This window comes from Crocodylus porosus, unplaced genomic scaffold, assembly GCF_001723895.1.
Source record: "Crocodylus porosus isolate Cpor-Errol unplaced genomic scaffold, CroPor_comp1, whole genome shotgun sequence".
Lineage (NCBI taxonomy): Eukaryota > Metazoa > Chordata > Crocodylia > Crocodylidae > Crocodylus > Crocodylus porosus.
In genome coordinates, this window is record NW_017728910.1 from 32,994,045 (window position 1) to 33,017,284 (window position 23,240).

The 23,240-nt window shown below is 39.1% G+C and overlaps 1 protein-coding gene across 3 annotated transcripts in view; it reads left to right on the forward strand.

The window, feature by feature from the left end:
- Window positions 1–23,240, forward strand: part of ATR (ATR serine/threonine kinase) — a 78,562-nt gene that overhangs the window by 44,841 nt on the left and 10,481 nt on the right. For all 3 annotated transcript variants that reach the window (XM_019532977.1, XM_019532978.1, XM_019532981.1), the window contains exons 28-45: window positions 631–809; window positions 1,969–2,133; window positions 4,200–4,291; window positions 6,318–6,409; window positions 6,849–7,026; window positions 9,135–9,311; window positions 9,711–9,870; window positions 10,411–10,590; window positions 12,549–12,691; window positions 13,169–13,266; window positions 14,170–14,402; window positions 14,862–14,996; window positions 16,903–17,103; window positions 17,819–17,962; window positions 18,793–18,943; window positions 20,063–20,219; window positions 20,450–20,603; window positions 22,913–23,064. In XM_019532977.1, coding sequence (XP_019388522.1) covers window positions 631–809; window positions 1,969–2,133; window positions 4,200–4,291; window positions 6,318–6,409; window positions 6,849–7,026; window positions 9,135–9,311; window positions 9,711–9,870; window positions 10,411–10,590; window positions 12,549–12,691; window positions 13,169–13,266; window positions 14,170–14,402; window positions 14,862–14,996; window positions 16,903–17,103; window positions 17,819–17,962; window positions 18,793–18,943; window positions 20,063–20,219; window positions 20,450–20,603; window positions 22,913–23,064 — 2,791 coding nt within the window. The remainder of the gene's footprint in view (window positions 1–630; window positions 810–1,968; window positions 2,134–4,199; window positions 4,292–6,317; window positions 6,410–6,848; window positions 7,027–9,134; window positions 9,312–9,710; window positions 9,871–10,410; window positions 10,591–12,548; window positions 12,692–13,168; window positions 13,267–14,169; window positions 14,403–14,861; window positions 14,997–16,902; window positions 17,104–17,818; window positions 17,963–18,792; window positions 18,944–20,062; window positions 20,220–20,449; window positions 20,604–22,912; window positions 23,065–23,240) is intronic.

A 23,240-nucleotide genomic window follows, 5' to 3' on the forward strand; every position in this document is an offset into this window, starting at 1 on the left:
TGGGCGCTGCACTGGGGCTTTCTGGCACTCTTCTCTGAAGCCGAGTCAATCAGCTATTCGATAAAAATGCAAAAGAAGCCCCACTAAAGCACCAGATCTATACAGATATTGAACAAGCTGCGTCCACCTAATGCATTGCCTCTTTTGGGCATGCAGTGGGCTCAGTGTGGAAGTGTGCTGAGTTTAAAGGAAAGCACCATTGTAGAGTTGTTGGGTTTTTTTAATGTCTGCAAGCAGCCATAGGAATGTCCATAAGAATGAAACATTACTGCTGAGATGATGATAGTATCTTTTTTTTAATTTCTTCTTACCGTACTGTTGGTAAATTGTTGTAACATTATCCTCTGAATCAAAATACATAGTGTCAAAGTAAAACATGATGTAATACTTTTTTTGCCTAAATTTTATTTTTGGAAATCTGTAAAACTAAGTTGGTATACATGCTGCCTAGAAAACCTTAGGAGCACGGAACTAAAGACATTTCTAAGAAATCATAGTTATGCTAAAGGAGACGTATTCTCAATATAGCCCATCATAAAATTGTAATAAGAGATAAACTGAACATTGATGTTTAAGATAACTTGAAGTTAAACTTAGATAACAAACTTTTTAAATGATTTCATTCCACAGCATCAAGCGAGAACTATGGAGAATATCAAAATGTGACTCGTTTTCTAGACCTCATACCTCAGGATACATTGGCTATAGCTTCCTTTCGTTCGAAGGCATACACAAGAGCAGTGATGCACTTTGAATCTTTCATCACAGAAAAGAAACAAAATATCCAGGAGCATCTCGGTTTTTTACAGGTTTTTAAATATATATTTTTTAAAGTTTTTATTTTTGATAAAGGTGTAAGTACACCTCTCTAAGATGCTGCTTTGTTGGAGGAGGCTTTTTTTTGGCTCCAGGGTATTCTCCTTAATTATAAGGAAAAAAGAAATTTAGAATGAAAATCTAATAACATTTTACAGTAAAAGCTGCACTATCTGGCACCTTACAAGCCAGCATGCTCTGTTAACCAGTATGCTGGCTTGTAAGGGAAAAGCAAAATCAGAAGTGTCCACCATGGCAATTTTGGTTTCGCCGAGCCCCCACGGCCTGGGGCAAAGGAGCCTGTGCTCCTGAGCCCCCAAGGCCTGGGGCATAGCAGCTTGCATGGGGCCCCCCTCCCTGTCTCCTGCAGGAGGGGCAGCGATGTGGCAGGAGAGGCAGCGGCCTGAGCAGGCAAAGATGTGTGTTCAGGCCGCTCAGTTAACTGGCATATTTTGTTATCCGGCACCCCCCATTCCCCATGGGTGCTGGATAGCCAAGCTTTTACTGTAAATTTAAAGAGAGACTACTGCTCTTTCAGCGAACTTGATTTTCTTAAAAAAAACAAACCATCTATCACTGAAATTCCTGTACGTAAAGGAAAGTTACTTATGCCAATATAGATGAAATACACTTTGTATTTTACAGATGTGAAGGATATTTTCAAGAAATGTTATTAACTTGTAACATGAGATAAACCAACACTATTCATGTTTCCCTGTTTATATTATCCAGTGATTTCCTAGTTTGAAGAAGTAATTTAGAATGATAGTACTGTGATCAGCTGCATACAGCTTGCAAGTCTGAATTGTACAACTTGCTGAGAATTTGCTCCTTTTCATAAACTGGTTCAAATAAACCCTGATAATATTACTCCTTTCAGTAGCATAAGATGGTGACTACTGATGCATATGAAAGTTAAAGCATGGCTGAAGTGCATTTGGAAATCTGGCCAATAAAATAGTCTGAGATGTCTAAAGAATTTACTGAAGTGATTCATGACTGAGAATTCTGCTTTGGAATGGTTTGATAAGAAAATTCTTTAGCAATATGCTTAATTCTTAAGATATACAAATGGCTTTTTTTTTTTTTCAGTAGAAGTACTGTGATTGGTTTACATTTCTAATAGCAATATTTTTCTGCATTTAAACAAAGAAACTATATGCTGCTATGCATGAACCAGATGGAGTGGCTGGGGTGAGTGCAATTCGAAAGGCAGAACCATCTCTGAAAGAACAGATCCTTGAACATGAAAGCATTGGTTTGCTGAGGGATGCTACAGCCTGTTATGACAGAGCTATTCAGCTGGAACCTGATGAGGTAAAATGCAAGGCAAATTCTTACTTTTCCATTCTGTGAAAACGCAAAAAGTATGATAGTGGTTTAAAATAATTTATATAAAATATGAACATAAGTGTGCTTTTATATTGATTTCCTTTGAGTTGCTATTAACAGTAATTGAACCTTCTTTAGAAATATATGCAGGTACTTTGTATGGTTGGGGAGTGGGGGTGAGTTGTGTGGGGGTGGGATTTGTGAAGGTATGGGCTGGGACTGGGAGCCACATGCCATCAAGTCAGGCAGCTTCCATGCCTCCACTTGCAGCTTCCAGCACTCAAGCAGGAAGCTGCACGTGGATGCAAGCACGAGCCTACTCGGCCCAGTGGTGTGCAACTCCATGCCTCTATGTGCAGCTTTCTGCCCAGCCTGGTGGTGCATGGCTCTGCTTCTAGCTGTGCACCATCGAGCCAAGTTGGCCCTTCACATTGGGCTTCCAGCACTCCAGTGAGGAGTCATGTGCCACTGGGCCAGGCCGTTGGGCTATAGAGTCATGTGCCATTGGGCCAGGTGGGCTCTTGCTTGCCTCCACGTTTGACGTCCTGCTGGAGTACTGGAAGCCTCACGTGAAGGCATGGAACCAGCGGGCTAGCCCGATGGTGCGCAGTCCGCACCCACCCACAAACCCCATACCCAGTCTCTGCTCCTGCAGGCAGGACCTCCCCTCCCCCCTTACTCAGCTGTCCAGTTGCACTGTTCTGTGCCTCCACATCATGGGGCCCCCAGGTGGAGTGCCAGGACCCCTGGGGAGGTGAAGGAACAGAGCCTGCCACGGTTAACTTATGCAGTTAGGTGCAGTCATGCCTTTTATGTGCAAAGTTGCATGGGTGTATAATTGCATAATTCCCTAGGTTTGTACATAGTGGGTTCATGCTCTTGATTCTGAACAATGCTGGTTTAAAAGTGAAAGTGGTAATTGGTATATCTATGGACTGATCTCTGCATGTGGATGATCAGATAATTGGCAGGTTTTGTTTGGTAAAGATCCAGGATTAGATGGCAGATATGTATATTGGTGCAGATGTGTGCCAGCAGAAATATTAGGATACCTTAGAATAGTGCTTGCTCATTCTTTTTGCCTCACTATTTAATTTCAACTTTTTCATGAACCTTTTTCATGAATACAGACCAAAACAACAACCTGAAATCAACAGGTGGCAAATTCAGAACTGATAAAAGGATATCCACCTGTGTATAACTAACTGTGGAATTCTTTGGCATAAGATATGGAGGCTTAAGCTTAGCTTGTCTTAAGGGTATTGGAAGTTAATAAAGCCAGAGTAAGTATCCAAGATTTTAATAGTACTGCTGGGTAAATAGTATTTACCCATGAAACAGCCAGTGTTTTGGAAAGCATATAAACCCTGAAGTTTCAGGGTATAAATTCACATCTACCTAGTTGTGGGCGGGAGGGGAGTGGTTGGTAGAACCTTTCCCTGAAGATGAGTTGTTCTGGAATTGCTTATTTCAAGCTTTCTTGCATGTTCCTGTGAAGCAGCAGACCACTGTTGAAGGCAGGATATGGTAAATCTGGTGCTCTTGTACTCCTAATTCAGTTAGGATCTACTGAAAAAAAACTCCCCAAAACATCATTAGACCAATTGTGAATGAAGCTACTCAAAGTCTGTTTTGACTTTTCCTTTTTTTTGAAGTTCTTTTGACACGAATGTGTTTTGTCTCTTTCTCACTGTTTATACGAATTCATCATTCAGACTGTTAAATAGCATTTCTCAGGGTCACATATTTAAAAAATCACTCTGAACCTGACTTTATGTATTTCTGAAAGGTTTCAGAAATTGCATGTGTAATTTGAGGTTCTTGAAGTCAGATGCTCTGTTCAAATTTGTAATTTTTTTTTGGTGATTTGATTATTCTTTTAATGAGTAACTTTTAATTATTTATTTCCTTTTCATATCAAACTAAAAGCAAGAAAAATATTCAAGAAAAATTAAAAGTGCAAAACTAGATAAATGCCCTGCAGATTACCACCCTGGTATTTCTTGGTAATGGGTGATACCCATTTTGATTATGCCTTCCTATATTTCTAGATAATTCATTATCATGGTGTTGTGAAGTCCATGTTAGGTCTTGGACAACTATCTACTGTGATCACTCAAGTGAACGGAGTGCTTGCCAACAGGTAATAAATGGGTTTATTACAACTAAAACAATTTTTGAGTAACACAACATTCTTGTACTACAGCTGTATCTAATTATTATTCCCACATGATCAGGTACATAGTGCAGAAGTCACGAGCAGTTTGAGAAAGGAGAATTCTTACATTTTTAAATTTTTAAATAAAATCTTAATTTCAGGACTGCCAGTAATATTAGCATTTCTTATGTGTATCCTTGCAGTGGAAATGTATGCTTTAACTTATTAAGAAAAAAAAATTTATTTCCTTGCCTTACCACATACCTACATATCTATGTATACATATTCTGTAGATGGTGACATTAGATCCGAAATCAAGCGCGTGGTTTATCAAGAGGTTGTGATTTCCTACCTTGCTGTACAGAGCTGAGACATGGACAAAGTACAGAAGACATCTCAAGCCACTGGAGATGTCTTCCACAGTGTTGATGGTTGTTGAGTGTGAAGAGCCTTCAAGACCACTGGGAAGACAAATGCACCAATGATAGCATCCTCTCACAAGCAAACACCACAAACATCAAGGTGATGATTATCCAAAGTCAACTTCGCTGGGCCAGCCACATCATTTGGATGTCTGACTCCAGACTCCTGAAGCAAGTTTTATTTTCCCAGGTCAGTCAAGGCATATGCTCAAGAGGAGGGCAGAGAAAGTGCTTCAAGGACAACTTGAAAAAAAATGCAACACTGAAACCAAGTCATGGGAGACTATTGCCTAGGGCTGCCCCAAACAAGGATTTCAGTACTTTGAAACTCAGCCAACTCCTGCATAGCACTCTTAATTGTGTGTGTATAGGTATACGTGTGTATATATGTGTTTTTCTAACAGTATTGCCAATCCAGTGGAACATTTTGACCAGAAAATAGTCCTTTTTTTAATTATAAAATGTTTTTCTACTATTTGTTGTAAACCCCATTTATAAGATGTCAGTTACAAATTATCCTCTATAATAATTTTCTTCTCTTGTGTCTTTTATCATTCTGCCTGTCATGCTCAAAAAAAACCATATTTCTGCTTACTTTTCTGTCCTTCTAGTGATTGATTTCAATTAGTTATGGTGTACTCGGTATCTGAGCAAAAAATGTCCCTGAACACCCTTACTTTAACTTTAACCCACAACACCCTTACCAAGATGAAGCAGAGAACAGACCTCAACTGAATGCAGAAATTATGGCAAGAGTAAGACAAAACTAAATGAATGAGCAAGGAGGATATTGTGGAAGAGATGCAATGGAAAGGCAAAGGGTTTGCAGTGACAGTAGAAGGCAGGCGGAAAGACTAGGCAACAATAGATTCACTGAAGATGAGATTGAGGAACATTATTGTGGATTGATGAACGTGGTGTGCCAAATTTGTAACTCTTCAAACTTCCAAGCTGAAAGACTGTCAGATGGCCAATTCTGGAGTTATTCTTATAAGGGTAAAGTGATTCTGCCTTGAAGCAGACCATTTCCAGAGTATTTGCGGGATTTGATGATGAATCAGAACAACAAGCATTCCCAGAACTTTAGAACAAACATTCAGTTGTACAACAGTGCATTATCTGTTGAGCAGAGATCAATGTGACAAGATGTATGCTTCACAGGCCATGTGGAAGATTGAATCCAAATGCACTGTGCATGGAAAATCATCAGTGTCTGAAGAAGTATCCAAAGGAGTTTACATAGGGGACACTTGGAAATGAAGAAAACCAGGCAGAACAGCTCAAGTTGGTAATGACACAGTGGATAACAGCAACGTGGCGCACCCTATAACAAGTAGCCTATTTTTCCCTGTCATTTTTGACAGGCTTTTATGGTAGCTATAAATATTTTTTTTTTTTTATAGATTGATTACTGTTTTTTGTTTTACTGAAAATGTATAATAACTTGTTATAGCATTGGTTTCAAGTAACATAAAGATGTTGTTTTAAAGACAATTGGTTAATAATAAAATGTAGGACTAATATACTTTGACCAAATAATTATTATGGATGCAACACTGGCTGTTCTTGCTTTTTTTTAAATGTACTAGGTCTGAATGGACTTCTGAATTGAACACATATAGAGTGGAGGCAGCCTGGAAACTATCTCAGTGGGATTTACTGGAAAATTACTTGGCTTCAGGTAGTAACATTTTTGTGCAATTGTATATAATAATGTTAAAAATAGCTTTAAACTAAGGAGATTTATTGTGAGCTTTCTGGTTTGACATTTGGCTGGTCATGATGTGTTTTTTGATCTATCCTAACTTTTTATAGTTTGAAATTTCAAGAGACCTTAAGACCAAGCTCCTTCAGGTTTTTTCTGAAATTACCACTCTTCAGGATTCTGAAAGCTTATTTGGCAGAATTTCCTCAAGCTTCTTGGGGAGGGGGATACAATATTAATGTTGTATCCCTTTAGTTGTCATAACATCTTTTGAAATATATTTTAAATAATTCTGGTGAAAGCTTGTATGGTCTAGACTGCATTAAACACATTTCTGGTGTTGTGGTATTGGCAGGCTATGGTGTATTGTCTGAGTTTGATGTATCGTTCTGGATTGCCTTTTTGATTTTTCTAGATGTAAAGTCCACTACCTGGAGTGTCAGACTAGGACAGTTGTTGTTATCAGCAAAAAAGAAAAATACAACTGCTTTTTATGAGACACTAAAAGTTGTTCGAGCAGAGCAGATTGTCCCCCTCTCAGCAGCAAGCTTTGAAAGAGGGTCCTATCAACGAGGATACGAACATATTATCAGGTATTTTGGGACATCTACATACTGCTTTGTTGTGTTCAAAGGCTAAAGAATATACTTTAAAATGTATGTCTCAATCATGTAAACAACAGTTAGACTCTTCCTTTTCAATAATAAATGGTGCTAACTAGTGGACCCAAATTTTTTTCACGCCTCAGCTACCCAAGTCATACTCAAGTGTCTAAGAGAATTTCTCTTCCACCCTGCTCAAGCCTTAGAATAACTAAACACAAAAGGTTGCGCAGGTCCTTCTTCCTCTTGCCACTTTTTCCAACTCAGTCTTAAGACAAGTAAGTTGCAAATAAGTTACCACAGTTGATCTGTTAATGGTTTTTCAGGGATTTAAACAGGGAGGAATAGGAAGTGCCTTAGGACTAGAGACAGAAATTATGTGTAAACCTGTATACGTGATCAAAAACTGGTTCAAATCTGTAACACAACAGGAGTTCAGTGCCTCTTTCAAAATGTCCGAAACCAGTTTAAGATAAATCTGGATGGATCGCTTCTCAGCCTCTTGAAGGCTCAGATCGAGCGAAAACATTTATTTTTCAATCTTAACTGATTTAGGTAAGTCATTTTATTGAACTGCTGTCCCAGTTCCCGTCCAGATTCAAATTAGATCATAGTCCCCCAGCATCCTAGGATGTTTTGCACCTCCCCTGCAATCCCTACCTTCAGGATAGGCAGGCTAGCCTTGGCCCGAGCTATCTGCTCCTGCTGAGCAGGGAGGTGTGCTGTAGCACCCCCTGGCCACTGCAGGCATGTGGCTGCATTTCCAGAATCAAAAGGGAATGTCTGTTCACTTGCTTATTGGTTCAATCCTACACAGCGTAGACTAACCTGCAAAGATTGAATCACTTCCGCCTCAGGCTTTTTGACTGTCTGTACAGTGAAATAGAAGTGAAATAGGATTTGGACTTCGGTTTCATTTTCTCACTTTTTCTTCCAAATGAAAACTTCCCTGATCAACAGGGATTTTTGCATTTTTTTTCTCCTGCAGTGAAAATAGCCACAAATCTTTGCTGTAACTGTTGCCCTTGAATTAAAAAATCAGTCACTGCATTCATATGTACATGTTACAAAATTAAAACCAAGGACCAAAATCTGTTTTAAAACACCACAGCTAAAACACAAATTCAGTCTACTTGTCATAACACCTGACTTCAATGAGATTATATTTTATTAACACTGCTAATACTGAAAACAAAATCTGGCCTTTCACTTCTAGCTTCAATACGTTAATAATCCTACTTTAAAGGCGATTTAATGCAGATCAAAAAGCTGTACAAGCAGTAGTGCATGAAGAGAGGTTTTATAGCTCCTTTGCATAATAGATATATCTTCAATCTTCAACCTTTATTTTCGGTGTGTGTGTGTGTATGTATGCATGTATGTATATGTATATATATATGTCTGAACTTGCCTACTAGCTCTACATTTGTGGTACTCATTCATTTTTCTAAAGTTATGTTTTATGCTTATACAGCAAGGTGTAGTCGAAACAATTCAAGTTACCTGTTTCCAAATGCCTCCCTCTCATCGCTGTTCTCATACCAACCATAAACTCTCCACATTTAGAGTGCTCATTAAAGAGACATGAGAAACATTTTAAGTTTTCAGCCTTGCATTTTCAGCCCCAACAATGCATAGTACCACACCCAACATTTCTAAAACAGTTTTTTTAGCAAATTATGAAATAATAGAGCAACACTGCATGTTATGCTAACTCCACCATGGCATCTTCAAAAACAGTAAAAATGTTCCAAAAAATACTACTGAAAGAAAGAAACTTTAATTGTTTTAGAAACAGTGGACTCCTTGGCTGTATCAGTAAGAACTTTGCTAAAGTAAGAGTCTAGCATTGACCCCCTTCTTACTGAAAATTTGGTTTTCTGTGGACTCAGTTAATCAAATATTCAAAGAGGAGATGGTGAGAGAAGAATCATTTTGCTAGCATATACATCCTTGTATGTTATCTGGAGGAAGCTATGCTACTTGGGATTGTTTGCCTAGTCAACTGTGACAACAAAATAACAGATTCTACATGTAACTTTTTTGTAACTGAACAAAGCAAGGCATTTCTAATACCTTCCTCTGTTCTGTCATCACAGGTTACATATGCTGTGTGAATTGGAACACTGTATTGGGCCATTATTTCAGGAGTCAGATGGTGACCATGGTAAAGATTCTCTGAACTGGTGTGCTCGTATAGAAATGACGCAGAACTCCTTCAGAGCAAAAGAGCCCATCTTAGCACTTAGAAGGGCTTTGCTTAGCCTCATTAAAAGGTGAAACCATGATTGTTTTTTCACTTTTCATACTGTATATCAATCTGATATTTCTCTTAGAATAGTATTATTCTGTATATTAATGAACTATGGCTAAGAATCTTGAAATTTACATGGTAAACAAAACCAGCCTTATTTATTTATATTCAAAATACAGGAAGAAGATGGTGTTTGTCAAGTTAGAAAAGATGAGATTAGTAGGGAGAAAGGTGATTTTTTTTTTTTAACCTAACTGGATAAAAGCCAAAAATATTACAAATTTTAAATGCAGAGGTTCTCTTTAAATAAAGCATCTCTTAAGCTGTTTGTGTTTTCATTTTAATATATTATTATACATGTTTGAAATTTTAATGACATTACTCATGAAACTTTTTGGGTTTTGGAAAAACAACATTGCAGGCAAGATTACAGTGAATTTGTTGGAGAATGCTGGCTCCAGAGTGCTAGGGTTGCAAGAAAAGCTGGTCATCACCAAACCGCATACAATGCTCTTCTGAATGCTGGGGAGTCCACATTGTCAGAACTGTATATAGAAAGAGCAAAGTGGCTGTGGTCCAAGGTAAGCAAAAAGGAAATTAACATTTGTTATTGCCTAAACAACATGACCGTGCCTCATTTATGAATGTTGATTTTTATTACTAACAATTGTAAACTGCTTTATTTATTTATTTGACTTAGATGCTGCCCTCTCTGAAAAGCTCACTTGAAATAAGATAAATGATAAAAGCAGACAAATTGTCAAAATAAAACAGTAAATAATGAAACAAATTCCCTAATATGGAGGTCCTATAGCACTTTTAGAAGATGTCTGGGCTCAGGCTCAGGCCCACCTCAGCAGGGAGGGAGTTTCAAATCTGAGGAGCAGCTGCTGAGAGTGACCTTCCATGCATTTTCTCTGAACAAACTTGGTGCATAGCTTAGACTTGCAGGAGTACCATCATGATTTAGGGCTCATATGGGAGCATAGTCGCTTTATTATGGAGGGCCCAAGCCATTTAAAGCTTATAGATCAAAACTAGAACCTTGATTGTGCTCAGATTGTTACAGGTTTTTTTCACTAAATAAATGTGTATGCTGAACAGTACTTTCTGTCTCTTAGGGTGAGGTTCACCAGGCACTCATTGTTCTTCAGAAGGGCGTTGAATTATGTTTTCCTGAGAATAAAACACCATCTGATACCAAAAGTCAGCTGATCCACAGCCGGGCAATGCTGTTGGTTGGCAGATTCATGGAAGAAACAGCCAACTTTGAAAGCAATGCTGTTATGAAAAAATATAAGGTGAGTACAATACTATGAGTAGTAAAGGGGTAACAGGTTTCAGTAACAGTCAAGGTCCAACATTGGGATGAAAAGATAAGATTCTTATCATGGTTAGTGCTGTATGAACATGTAGTAATGAGGTGATCTTTATCCTGAAGAGTTTCTAGTCTGGGTTAGTATTAATTTAAATTCTTGATATATCTGCTTTGGATCTCCTATTAACAAGAGCCAAACTGTAACTCGGGGTTAGGCAGTTATTTAGGCTGGAGGGCAATTTAGGGAGTTTGGTAAGAGGTTGCGGGCCAGGTCAACACTCCTTCACCCCCTCACCCACCCACTCACCCACATCTCATTAAAACTTCCTAAGTGACACCCATGGGCACGGCACACTCAAATGGGATGAGGCTGCAGGTGTGTGGGATGGAGGCCAAGACTGGGACTAGGATTGGGATTGCAGAGCAAGTGACAGCATGGCGTCAGGGCCTGGGGCAGAGTCACAAAACACTCCCCACGTGACAGATTGTGACCAGCCCAACCCAGGAAGGGGGCAAAGTGTATGCCTGTGACCTGGCCCCAACTCAGGCAGACCCAGTACAATGTGGCTGTGTAGTGGTGTATTGTGGCCTAATCTAGTCATGATCCATTGGGCACTTCTGGGTCGGGTCAGACAGTCCGTCATGTGGGGAGTGGATCACAGCTCTGTGCTGGACACTAGACCTGCACTGTCACTGCCCCGCAATCCTAGCCCTGGGCCCACCTGCCTGTCCCACTCCCAGATGCCACTTTCCTCCTGCTCATGGCCCCATCCCATCCACCCAGCTGAGCGCTCCCTGCCCACAGAAGTCCCAGGCCAGTCTCCATGGAGACCCTACCTGCTCTATATGGCACCCTTGGCAGTAGGTGCGGGACAGACAGGCTGGGGTGCCCAGGCAGCAGGGATGGGTCCAGTGACAGCAACACTAGCAGCAGCAGCTGGAAGGAGCCACTGGCGCCAGGAAGTGGAGTCTGACTGCCATGCTGCCCCAGATCCACTGTGTACTCAGAGGCAGTGGGACCAGCTGCATGTGCCAGGCCTGGGCTGTGATCTGTGGGCCAGAGCTGCATTTTGCCCACCCCGCGCTAACTAGATAATTCCAGTAAAGCCAGTGCAAGTAATGTGGGTAATAAGTTTGTACGTAACTAAAAAATGTAGAGGTTAGAATTTTGTTACTGGTAAGTAACAAACTTGGTGGATAGTTCTCAGCACAGTTTTGTATAAAGAATAATCTGTAATGTTGTTCTTCTGTGTGTGCTTGGGACTATCATGAATATGATATTATCAGCCTCTAAAGAGTTGGAAAGGAGGTGGTTAGTGCTTTAACTTCTCCACTTTTCTTTATCTCCTATTGGAAGGGCCTGAATGTGGTTTTGACCCATGTATATGAGACATCTACTTCCAGGGTTGCTTCCTGCCTGGATGGCCTGGACAAGAGGTCAACCCCATTTATGTCAGTGGGAGAAGAGTCAGATAAAATCTGTTTCTGGGCTGTATGTAGGCTGCTGACGTCTGCTATAAAGGTTTATTTGAAACATATTATATAAAGAAACAAGAGAAGCCAAAAAGAATGCTGACAATTTAGTTGCTAAAAGCAAGGGGTGGGACCAGAAACCTTTCTGAAGATTTTTTTTTTTTTAAGTTTTATTGAAACTATAATTTCCTCAGTAGAAATATTCCTGGGGATCTTCTATATAGGTGCCATCCAGCTTGAGAGGTGTTACAAAACTAGGCACAAGGTATATGGTACCTCACTTTCTTGTACATTGGTTTACAAACATTTCTGTACAAATCTATACGAAGTAGATGTAAAGCACAGGTATATGGATGTAGTACTCTTTTATATCCAGAGGTAAATAATGCAGGCTATTGAATAAGAATAATCTTTCTCTTCTTTTAATCCTATTAGAAAAAGTAATTTTTATTTTCACTTTTATTGCAGGATGTCACAGTTTTTTTGCCTGAGTGGGAGGATGGACACTTCTATCTTGCTAAGTACTATGATAAACTGATGCCTATGGTAACTGACAACAAGATGGAAAAGCAAGGAGATCTGATTAGATATATAGTCCATCACTTTGGAAGGTGCAATGATAATGTGTTTTTTCCTTGTTTTTATTAGAAAGGCTATATTGGTGAAATAATCAAAGCAAAAAGCACAAATTATTTTGGTTTTATTTGTCTGACTTCAAATTTTCTACCATAATTTAAACCCCACCCCCCCGAATGTATAGCTAATGCAGCTTATTCTAGCTTTGTGTGTTTGTATTCAGTTTTTGTTTTGTTATTTAAAGAGCGTTAAATGAAATGATTGCTTACCTATATTTAAAATGATCTCAAAGTGGTTGTATCAAGCATGAAGTGAAACAAGGACAGCAATTACCAAATTAATTGATACAGAATAATTTGTGCAGAAGGTAGTAGGAGTTTGATGTTAGAACAGGGGACGCATCACAAATGCCTAAAATAGACTGTACAGCAAATATCTAAATAGCTCACTTAAGGATTTAAAATTAGTTGTACTTCCTTTGCTTAATTACAAGTGTGGATATGTAATTGCAGATCTCTGCAGTATGGAAACCAGTTCATATATCAATCAATGCCAAGAATGTTATCTCTGTGGCTTGACTTTGGAGCAAAAGGTTATGAATGTGAAAAAGGTAAAACATTTTTTACAGTACAGTTTTTCTGCTATGTTAAGTCTTTCTAAGAGAGTGTAGAAAGTGCTGTAATATTGATATACAAGTACTTTTGTTTGGATTTGCAGGTTGGGTATTTTGAAATGAAACCAGAATAGCTCACCTCACTATTACAATAACAAACACAGGGGGATGGGTTGCAGTTGGAGCAGTGAGAAGTGGAGCAGACTGTCAGTGGGCACTCTCCTATCTGTTCTGTATCCAGTATTGTAGCTGAGAAGGGGGTGACAGGCAGCAGTGTAGTTGTATATCTGTTGGCAACTGAAATGTTCCCTTTCTGAAGCTCTTCAAATGTTGCATCTCTCTCCACCCTGGAATATTAACAAATATGTACAATTTTGTGGGTTTGTTTTATATATATACATACTAGCAAATTTCCCATCAAGAATGATGGGGAGAGGTGGGTGGGGATGGAGTGCCACTGCCCCCCAGGAGCAGAGCAGGTGCTGCCACCCACTGCCCCACGCTGCTGCCAAGCCACATGCGGCCCCACATTGCCACCACCTCCCCCTGCCATTTGCATGCAGTTGCCACTGCTCACCGCCCTGCACTGTTGCCACTCTGTGTCCAGCAATGTGCAAGCTTCTCCCCACTGCTCCTAGGAGCTGGCAGCAGCACAGGGTGGTGGGTGGCGGCACTCCATCCCCACCTGTCATTCTTGGCGGGCATTCTTGATGCAGCACTAGCTGGAGCCATGCCTCCCAAGAGCATTAGGGACAGACAGACACACAGACAATCAGATCGACTAAGCCCTTTATATATAGATAAAGTTATTTATCCCATTAAAAAAAGATATCTCTCTATCTTTTGATATATCTCATAGTAAGTTTTTATAGTCTGATTTCTCTGCATTTTGTTTTCCAGCTGGTCGTTCTGAACGTGTACAGATGAGAAATGATTTAGCTAAAATAAATAAAGTGATTACAGAACATACAAACTATTTGGCTCCTTATCAGTTCTTAACAGCTTTCTCCCAATTAATCTCTCGAATCTGCCACTCTCATGATGAAGTCTTTGTTGTTCTGATGGCGATTGTTGCCAAAGTATTTCTAGCCTACCCACAGCAAGCCATGTGGATGATAACTGCTGTTTCCAAGGTAATTGGATAAGTACAGGTACATTTTTTTATAAAGCTCATACAGAATCTTTCCACCAGAAAAGAAATTTGAATAACTTTGTATCATATGTTTAAATAAAGTATTGAATAAAGCTGTTGCAATATAGTAATGTAGAACAGAATATTTTGTTGACACCACACCTCCCACCTGCTCAGGAGAATAGAGGTTCAAAAGCGATTGCTTGAAGGTTTGGAATTCATAGAGTTCAAAATCTTTTTCTGACACGTATAACCTGGTTTGTTCCTTTTGCAGTTTTAGAATATAGTGTAAAATTTGAAGCCTGTAAATGCTTATGAAATTATACATGAAATTTAGTAATAAATACTTTCTATTTCTGAATTTTGTTAGATATTTTAATTTCATTTTATCTTACAACAGACACAATTCTTCAACAGTGACTAAGTTTAAGTAATTTTTAATTTTGTCCTCTTTTTCCAGTCCTCTTACCCAATGCGTGTGAACAGATGCAAAGAAATCCTAAACAAAGCTATTCATATGAAGGCATCTTTAGGAAAGTTTATTGGAGATGCAACACGCCTTACAGATAAACTCCTAGAATTATGCAACAAACCGGTACATGTCCAAAAAAAGCACCAGATCACATATATTTTAAGTTTCATGCAAAACTTTTTCTGTAGCTGCATCACTTAATTAGAATAATGTCTATGTAATTCTTTTTTTATAATGAGATATTTTGTAAAACATATTCTAAAATGTATCTTTGAAACAAAAAATATTTTAGACAATAGAAAATAAAGGTCACAGGCAAAATTTGAAAAGAAAACTAACATAACTATTCTAAAATTTTCATGAGAGTTTTTGCCAGTAGAATTTTGTAGAATTCTTTTCTAATAAGCATATTTATAAAATTTTCAAAACACCCTTTTATAATTAATGATTTTTAGTTTGCGTATTTTTCATTACTTATGTTCAGTAATATTTAGAATTTTTTCCAGTAATTTTACAAGGCTTTAAAAAGCAGGGTGACTGTGGTATTAATGGTAAACCACTGATCTACCATATTTACTCATATTCAAGATGAGGTTTTTTAATATGGGGGAAACAGCCCTTCATCTTGGATTCAAGTACAAGCCCGTGAAGAAGCCAGGTGGCTGCTGCCTACCCCCTACTGCCTCTGCCCCCTGCACTGTCTCGCTCTGCAAGCTAGACCTACCACTTCTACCAAGCTGGACAGGGGCCAGGTCCCTGTCAGAGCTGCAGGATAAGGCAGCAGGGGAAGGGAGGGGGACAGAGGTGGTGGAGGGCAAATACCTGGGTGCACAAATAGGGTGGTAGGGCAGGACAGTTGGCAGGGGGACAAGATGTGAAGGGGCAGGGGGTAGGCTGCTTGAACCTCCCCTCAACATTTGCTCTTCCACTGCCTGCCCCCCGTCAGTGCTTTCCCTGCTGCAGCAGTTGAAAGAGTGAATTTAAGATGACTCTCCAATAATTAGATTCTGTACATAGAAAATTATACAAATTTATTATTGGGAAGTTTGTCTTAAATTCGGGTAAATATAGAAATTCTGTAGACTAACAATAAGAGTCCTGGCACATACAACATATAAGACAGGATTAAGATGTTAATTGTGGCTTAAATAGTAACCTGGCCACATGTTAAAACCAATTTATGGCATGATAATATAGCAAACATGCCACAAATATGTTCCACATATAATGTGTAATATCTTTGTATAGTGCCTTAAATTGAACATGTAGCATGTCAGGGCTGACCCACAACAGATCCCCATGCTTCCCTATATGACCACAGGGATCTGGCATAGGGCAGCCCCAGGGTTTGGAACATAGCAGTCCCCTTCCCAATCAGTAAAATCAGGCTGGAAGTAGCACTGGGTCTTAGACCAATGCTTATCCAATCCCAAGAACCAGATGGGGAGACCATGGGGAGAGGTCATCCCAGTCAGGGCCCACAATCAGCTGATTGTTAGCCCAATGCACTGGCCATTTGAATTGGCTGTAAGCCATGGTCAGGGCCAACAACCACCTGATAGTTAGCTTTGAACCTATGCTATGCCAAGGCCATCAGTCAACTGAATGTTAGCCTAGGTGGACCCATGTACACTCCTCTTTCAACTTGCTGGTGTAGGGGTGTCTGGGATAGTGATCCCGGGTTCCTCCTGCACTAGAAGTAGTAATGGCATGACTGGGATCTGATCCTTGATCCCAACAACCACGCCTCCTGCCATTGCTTATGTGGCATGGCAGGAGGTACAAATGTTGGGATTGGGGATCAGATCCTATACCACCATTAAACGAACATGTGCCAGGGCCTAATTAATTCCATTTAATGAAAATAAGTGAGGGAATAACTTAAAAATAGATGCTCTAAATGCTAAGATACTGTATTCTAATAGATCACATTGCATCACATGCACACATTTTAAAACATGATCTGTTTTCCACTGTTTCCTGAAAAATGTTTCAAAATGTGCTAAATATTTTATGGGTTTTTTTAAAGGTTGATGGAAACAGCTCGACATTAAGCATGAGTATCCATTTCAAATCATTAAAAAAGCTGGTGGAGGAGCAGACATTTAGTGAGATCCTCATTCCCTTGCAATCTGTTATGATACCCACTCTTCCATCGACGGTTGGTACGCATTCTAACCACGACCCCTTTCCTGGACGTTGGGCCTACATTGCAGGCTTTGATGATACGGTAAACTTCTGTTCAGCTCATATTTCAGAGTTTAGTTCAATAATTTACAGCAGGGCTGTCCAACTGGCAGTCCATGAGAGGCCAGAGTATGGCTCACCATCTGTGTGTGGCCCACAAGTGGTTCATATGTGCCCCAGGGGCTGCCTCTCCTTCTGCCATACTGTAGGAGAGGGCTCTGGAGTCTGCACAACAGCTGCACAACCTGCGGAGGTGGCGGGCAGGGTAGGAGTCTGCTGCTGCTAGCACAGCCAGTGGAAGAGGCTGAGGGTGGGGGCCAGGCTGTGTGCCAACACTAGGGCAGGAATCCCAGAGGAGGAAGGGCTACAACACATGCAGCTCCTGGCTGTGCTGAAGTTGGACAACCCTGATTTATCAGCTAAGTGTGCTCATCTACTCAATTTGCCAGACGGGGAGAGGGGGGAGATGAGTTTTCTTAATCATTGTGTTTTACTACCTGAATAAAAAAAATGTATACTAATTAAAAGAATTATTAAAAATCAGTTTGTTGAATGGCTTTTGGTAGTACAGTCTGAGAGGAAGTTGCTTCCATGTGTTCAGGTGAGGTTTTGGCTAAAAACAGGTGCATCATTAACATTACCTTCACCAAAACAGCATTTCCATGATAAACCATAATATTAAAGGTGCTGTTAAAATGTACTCAAGTTGTTTTGAAGAACAACTCTAAGATTACTGATTAATTTAACTTTCCCTTTAGGTGGAAATCCTTGCATCACTTCAAAAGCCAAAAAAAATATCTTTAAAGGGTTCAGATGGAAAATCCTATATTATGATGTGTAAGCCAAAAGATGACCTAAGAAAAGACTGCCGACTCATGGAATTTAACTCCCTGATTAATAAGGTTTGATGGTTATTTTGAAAATCTTAATATTTGTTCTAGTTGGTTAGAAAAATGTTTATATAAAAAGTGTTTGACTCAACATCCGTCTGAGAGAGCTTCATGAGAAGAAAAATGTATGGGTGTCCAGTTCTGCAAGATGTTAAGTACATGCTGCTGATTTCAGTGGAAGTCAAGGATGCTAATTATTCATAGATTTGAGACTTAATTTGTGAAAACTATGGTTCATATAAATTTTGTCCATGGTTGCATGCAGTCTTTTGTCCTTTCTTCTTTCCCTATAAAAAGTGTGTGTGGGGGGGGGGGGAATCTACAGAAAAAACCCTAGGCAATCTATCTTCCTTTTACAGGGGATTTCCTTTCTTGCTAGACATTGATGAGAGAGATTTGTAATAATATATATTGAAACTATTGTATTAAGATAAAATGCAAATTTTATAGTTTACTTCTCACTGATCCATTTACTATTGGTAATTCTACCAGATTTTTAATGAGACTAGGGAAGATGGTGGAGGCTCAGGAAGATGGTAGAGACTCAGGAACATAAGTCCATTACTTGCTTGCAATGTTGCTATTACAGGATATATTTAGCCAGTGTAGCGCTGACACAATTTACAGTACTAATATCAGTGTAAAGTACTATTTTGAGGTGAGTTGGGAGGAGCAGCAAGATTTTTTTCTCCTTTTGAGATATCACAAATGTTAAAATTTGGAATTTTAAACTCCTTGATTGTGGTTGGGGGGATAGATATCAAGAAAAAGTTATCGTTATAATTTGATATAAGCATTAGGTTGTGGTGTTATTCAATAATCTTATTTTGTTTTGTAAATAGTTCTTGAGAAAGGATGCAGAATCACGTAGGAGGGAACTTCATATCCGAACCTATGCAGTTATTCCATTAAATGATGAATGTGGGATAATTGAATGGGTAAACAACACAGCTGGTTTAAGAAGTATCCTGATCAAACTGTACAAGGAAAAGGGTAAGGAAACATTTTACATAAAAATCCATTTGAAATGGGAGGAAAAATAAGGCAGGAAGATGAAAGTAAAAACACAAGTCTGTCTCTTAGAAAATCTTTCTGATGTTATATATTTTAGGCAAAAATGAACTCAGTGATGTATTCAGTTTGTAAGACTGAAACCAGACTTTTCTCTCTTATGAGACCTCAGGTTTCATAACTGACTTATCCTGGTTGGTTGGTTGTCTATTTTATTTCTAAGGGAGACAGACAAATCCTGACCTTAAAGGCAAAAGAATGAGCTATAAAAGATGTGAAAACTTAAAAGTACACAGCATAGTTTCTCTCCTAGTTTAGAACAAATAGCAGGAATCCTCACTTTTGCAGTTCAGAATTGTTCCAGTGTTGTACTAGAGGCTGTAGGACTAAATCATATCTTTCAGCTCAGGCATCCAGAAGGAATTAGCCTTTTGTTAGGGAAAGGAAGATAAGCTGCAGCAGAATGTGTTTAGCCATTACCAGCATGCCCCTATGTGGGCCTGCAGATTTTTTATCATACTCTTCAGTGTGAAAATATTTAAGCTTGCAGTAGTGGCTTCCTGAGAACTGAGGAATGGCATAAAAAGATTAAACTATGTCCCTGGCACTGTCACCTGAAATGACATTTGGCTTTTGTTCTGGGCTTCGATCATTCTTTTTTCTCTGTCACTTTCATATAAAGGTTTTTTTATTTTTAAAATATTTATTTTTAATTTCATTACCTTTTTATAATTTATCAAATGATTTCTGAGTAAAAAGGGCAGACCGTTATTCTTGCAGTTGTCCACTGGGGGGTGACAAAGTGTGTGTGTGGGGTGGTGGGGGCGGTGTTCCAGCTCTGAATGTGACAGCTCTCTCTTTTACATCTGTCAGTTGGCATGATTGATAAATCACAGAGATTTATTTCTAGAAGGCATTTTGCAACCTTGGCTAGGGTTCAAACTTCATAATCTTTCTGTTTTCTTGAGTTGCTAGTGCTTTTTGACTGTAATAAATCAGTTTACCCTTTTTATAATTATGGTATCGTAGTCCACAATCAATTAATTCTAAATAGTACTGTGTTTTAGGATTTCACACCTAATTTAAATCATCTTTTTACAGGAATCTACATGACTGGGAAGGAGCTACGTCAGCACATGCTTCCTAAGTCAGCGCCTTTATCAGAAAAGCTGAAAATGTTCAAGGAAATTCTTCTGCCCCGTCATCCTCCTGTTTTTCATGAATGGTTTCTGAGAACGTTCCCTGATCCCACCTCATGGTCAGTGATGGGTTGTGATAGCTCACTGACACTGATTTATTTTAAAGTATTTTAGCAAAATCTAAATGAAGCTAAAGCAGAGAGAGAGATTAAAAAACCTATCGAGCAAAATAAGACTAAAGCTGTCTACACAAAGAGCAAGAACTATTTAAAAGTTCCCACATTGCACTTGCAGAAATATTGGGATAAAGTGATCCTAGATTTTTATGTTGGATTCTTGTTATCTGTAGGTACAATAGCAGATCAGCCTATTGTCGTTCCACTGCAGTGATGTCAATGGTTGGTTACATACTTGGTCTTGGAGACCGTCATGGTGAAAATATCCTGTTTGATTCTTTGACTGGTGAATGTGTGCATGTGGATTTCAACTGTCTGTTCAATAAGGTAAGAACACGTTTACTGAATTTGCTTTTAACTTTTTAAGCACTTGTAAGTTTAGATTTCATGCATTCCTACCTTTTTGGCATTTTTAAATTAACCTATCTCCCACTTAATTTATGGTATCATCTTTTTTCCATTTCCATAAATAGCGTGGGAGTTGGGAAAGCTTGGAAACAAAAATTCATTAGCTGGCTGGACACTAGGAACTAAGGACTGAATTGCATCATAATCTATCCGATTCCTAAAATTTTTTCTGTACACTGCAGGTGATGATGACCCCTTCTCACCTTGATCTCCCAGTAGTCAAACTTCTTTTCTTGTAATAATTGTTTGTGTACTGTCCCTAGGAATTTCTTCCCTACCCCTTCAATTTCACAGCTCTCCACGCTGCTCTTAAACATCAGTGTGCTTGCTTTCTTTCTCAGACATAAAGACGAATGCTTTACATTCAAAAGCTTATCTAACTTTATCCCAACTGTGGTGGTCCAATAAAAGATATCACCCAAAAAAATCCTTGTCTTGCACTGAGAACCAAAGATAATATTAGCTTCATGGGGCACCACATATGCTGTCTTTGGTTACACTAAAATGGTACCAGATTTCAGAGTAGTTGTAAGGTGCTTACCATGATTATGATCTTTTTATTATTGTTTGAACTCTCTTGTAAACAGTGTATTTTTGCATATCAGTTACTCAATGGAGAATTTACAGTGGATGAAAGTAGTGGCATCTTTTCAACAATGGCAATAACAGCCTTTAGGATTTGGGTAATCTTATTACAAGATGTAACTGGAATGCCACTTCTGGGGGGAGAGGGGTTGGGTTTTTTTGTTTTATAATTCAGAACTAAACGGTGTAGCTCTTGTTCATGTATTTCCCTTGCTACCTCCAAAATTGCTAACATTTGGTCCTGTTAGTCCAAGGCAGCCTTGATTTTTAAGATAATGTTTTTGATGGCTAGAAATTATATTTAGAGATTTGCTTTTGGGAATTGGCTTGTAGGTAAAGTAGACATGCATTAGAACAATGGCCCAGGGGAATGGCAAGGGGTAATTATTTTCTAAAATCCTGTTTGTGACACAGTTTCCCTCAAGGCAGACACCTTGACTGAGGCCAACAGACAAGCAGGCATAAACAGGCTGGGAAATTTGCACAATGTGCCCATAACATGAGATAGGCTTGCCACATTGGCTAGGACATACTGACCAGCTGCAGAGCTCTTGGGATTTCCAGTGTTGGTGGACGAATCAAATTAAAAGGCTGGAGCATGCCCAAATTAAGACACCAGTAAATGACCAAATGAAGATGTGTACATATGATGGGTTTGGGAAACAAAGAAACAAGCTGACAGGACAGAACATGGCCATTATGATGACCACAGGGAAACCAGTCAATGGTACCTGGAAATGAAGAGTCATCAGAGGAGGAAAATAATACAAAAGGAGGGATTTCAGAGCAGCAAAAGGTCCCTGAGGAGAGAACCCAAGGCCACCATGGACAAAGGGCACACAACCAACTTGTCTCTCCCATCCCATTGCAGCAGATGGTCCTCAGCCCTAAACTTCCAAAACTGCTGACATTCAAAAAAGAACCACAGGGTGAAGCTCGCATGCTAGCCAGACGCACCTTCCCTCTCTGAACCCTAGGACTGGTAGATACAGAATTTGAGGGGCTTATTTTGTTTGCCTTACCTGCATTATTCTTACCTGCGATCACTGTATATCAGTAAAATTTGCCTATTATCAAATGAGAGAGGTTGTAATCAGTCAAAGGGTTTGCGTCCACCTGAAATGAGGTATCTAGGTCATAAATCCAGTTTTGATTAAAAGTCTATAAATTGTGAAAACGACAAAGATTTTTAAAACTTTTGTCTTTAACTTGCCTGAGACAATGGAACAATGGTTATTTAAAAAAAAAAATTAAATCCATATTATGTGCTTTAAGAGGAGGAAAAAAGAAGTAAAGCCTTTTGGTAGTTGCATGAGAGGGTTATTGGCACTGGCTAGAGGACTGTATGATACATAGAAAAAACTGGCTAAATATTTCCCTGAGTCTCTTATTAAAATATTTATGACCTTTACTGTTCTAATCCTTTAAGTAACTATAGTCCTTTGGTTGTGCCCGAAATGTTGAGGTAGGTTTGAAATATGGCCAGATGTATACTAGTTGCTGGGCTAAGATCATTACAGATGATGCTGAAGTTTTTTTGCCAAGATTTTTGGGAGGCTATAATTTGCAAAAGAAACTCTTTATGAAGTTATAAATCCACACACGTTTGAAATTAATTTCAGTTTATTTGTATTTATTTTAAGGGGGAAACATTTGAAGTTCCAGAAATTGTACCTTTTCGTCTCACTCATAATATGGTCAATGGAATGGGCCCAATGGGAACAGAAGGTCTCTTCCGAAGAGCTTGTGAAGTTACTATGCGGCTTATGCGTGATCAGAGAGAACCCCTGATGAGGTATAAGAGTGGCATTCAGATGTTTATTATAAATCACACCTTCAGATTTATTATAACAGTAACTGGTGGTCTCTGAGTCAATATAACAATACAACATGATATAACTACCATATTTACTCAAATAGAAGATGACCCTGATTATAAGATTCCCCCTCAGTTAGATTCTATATATGGAA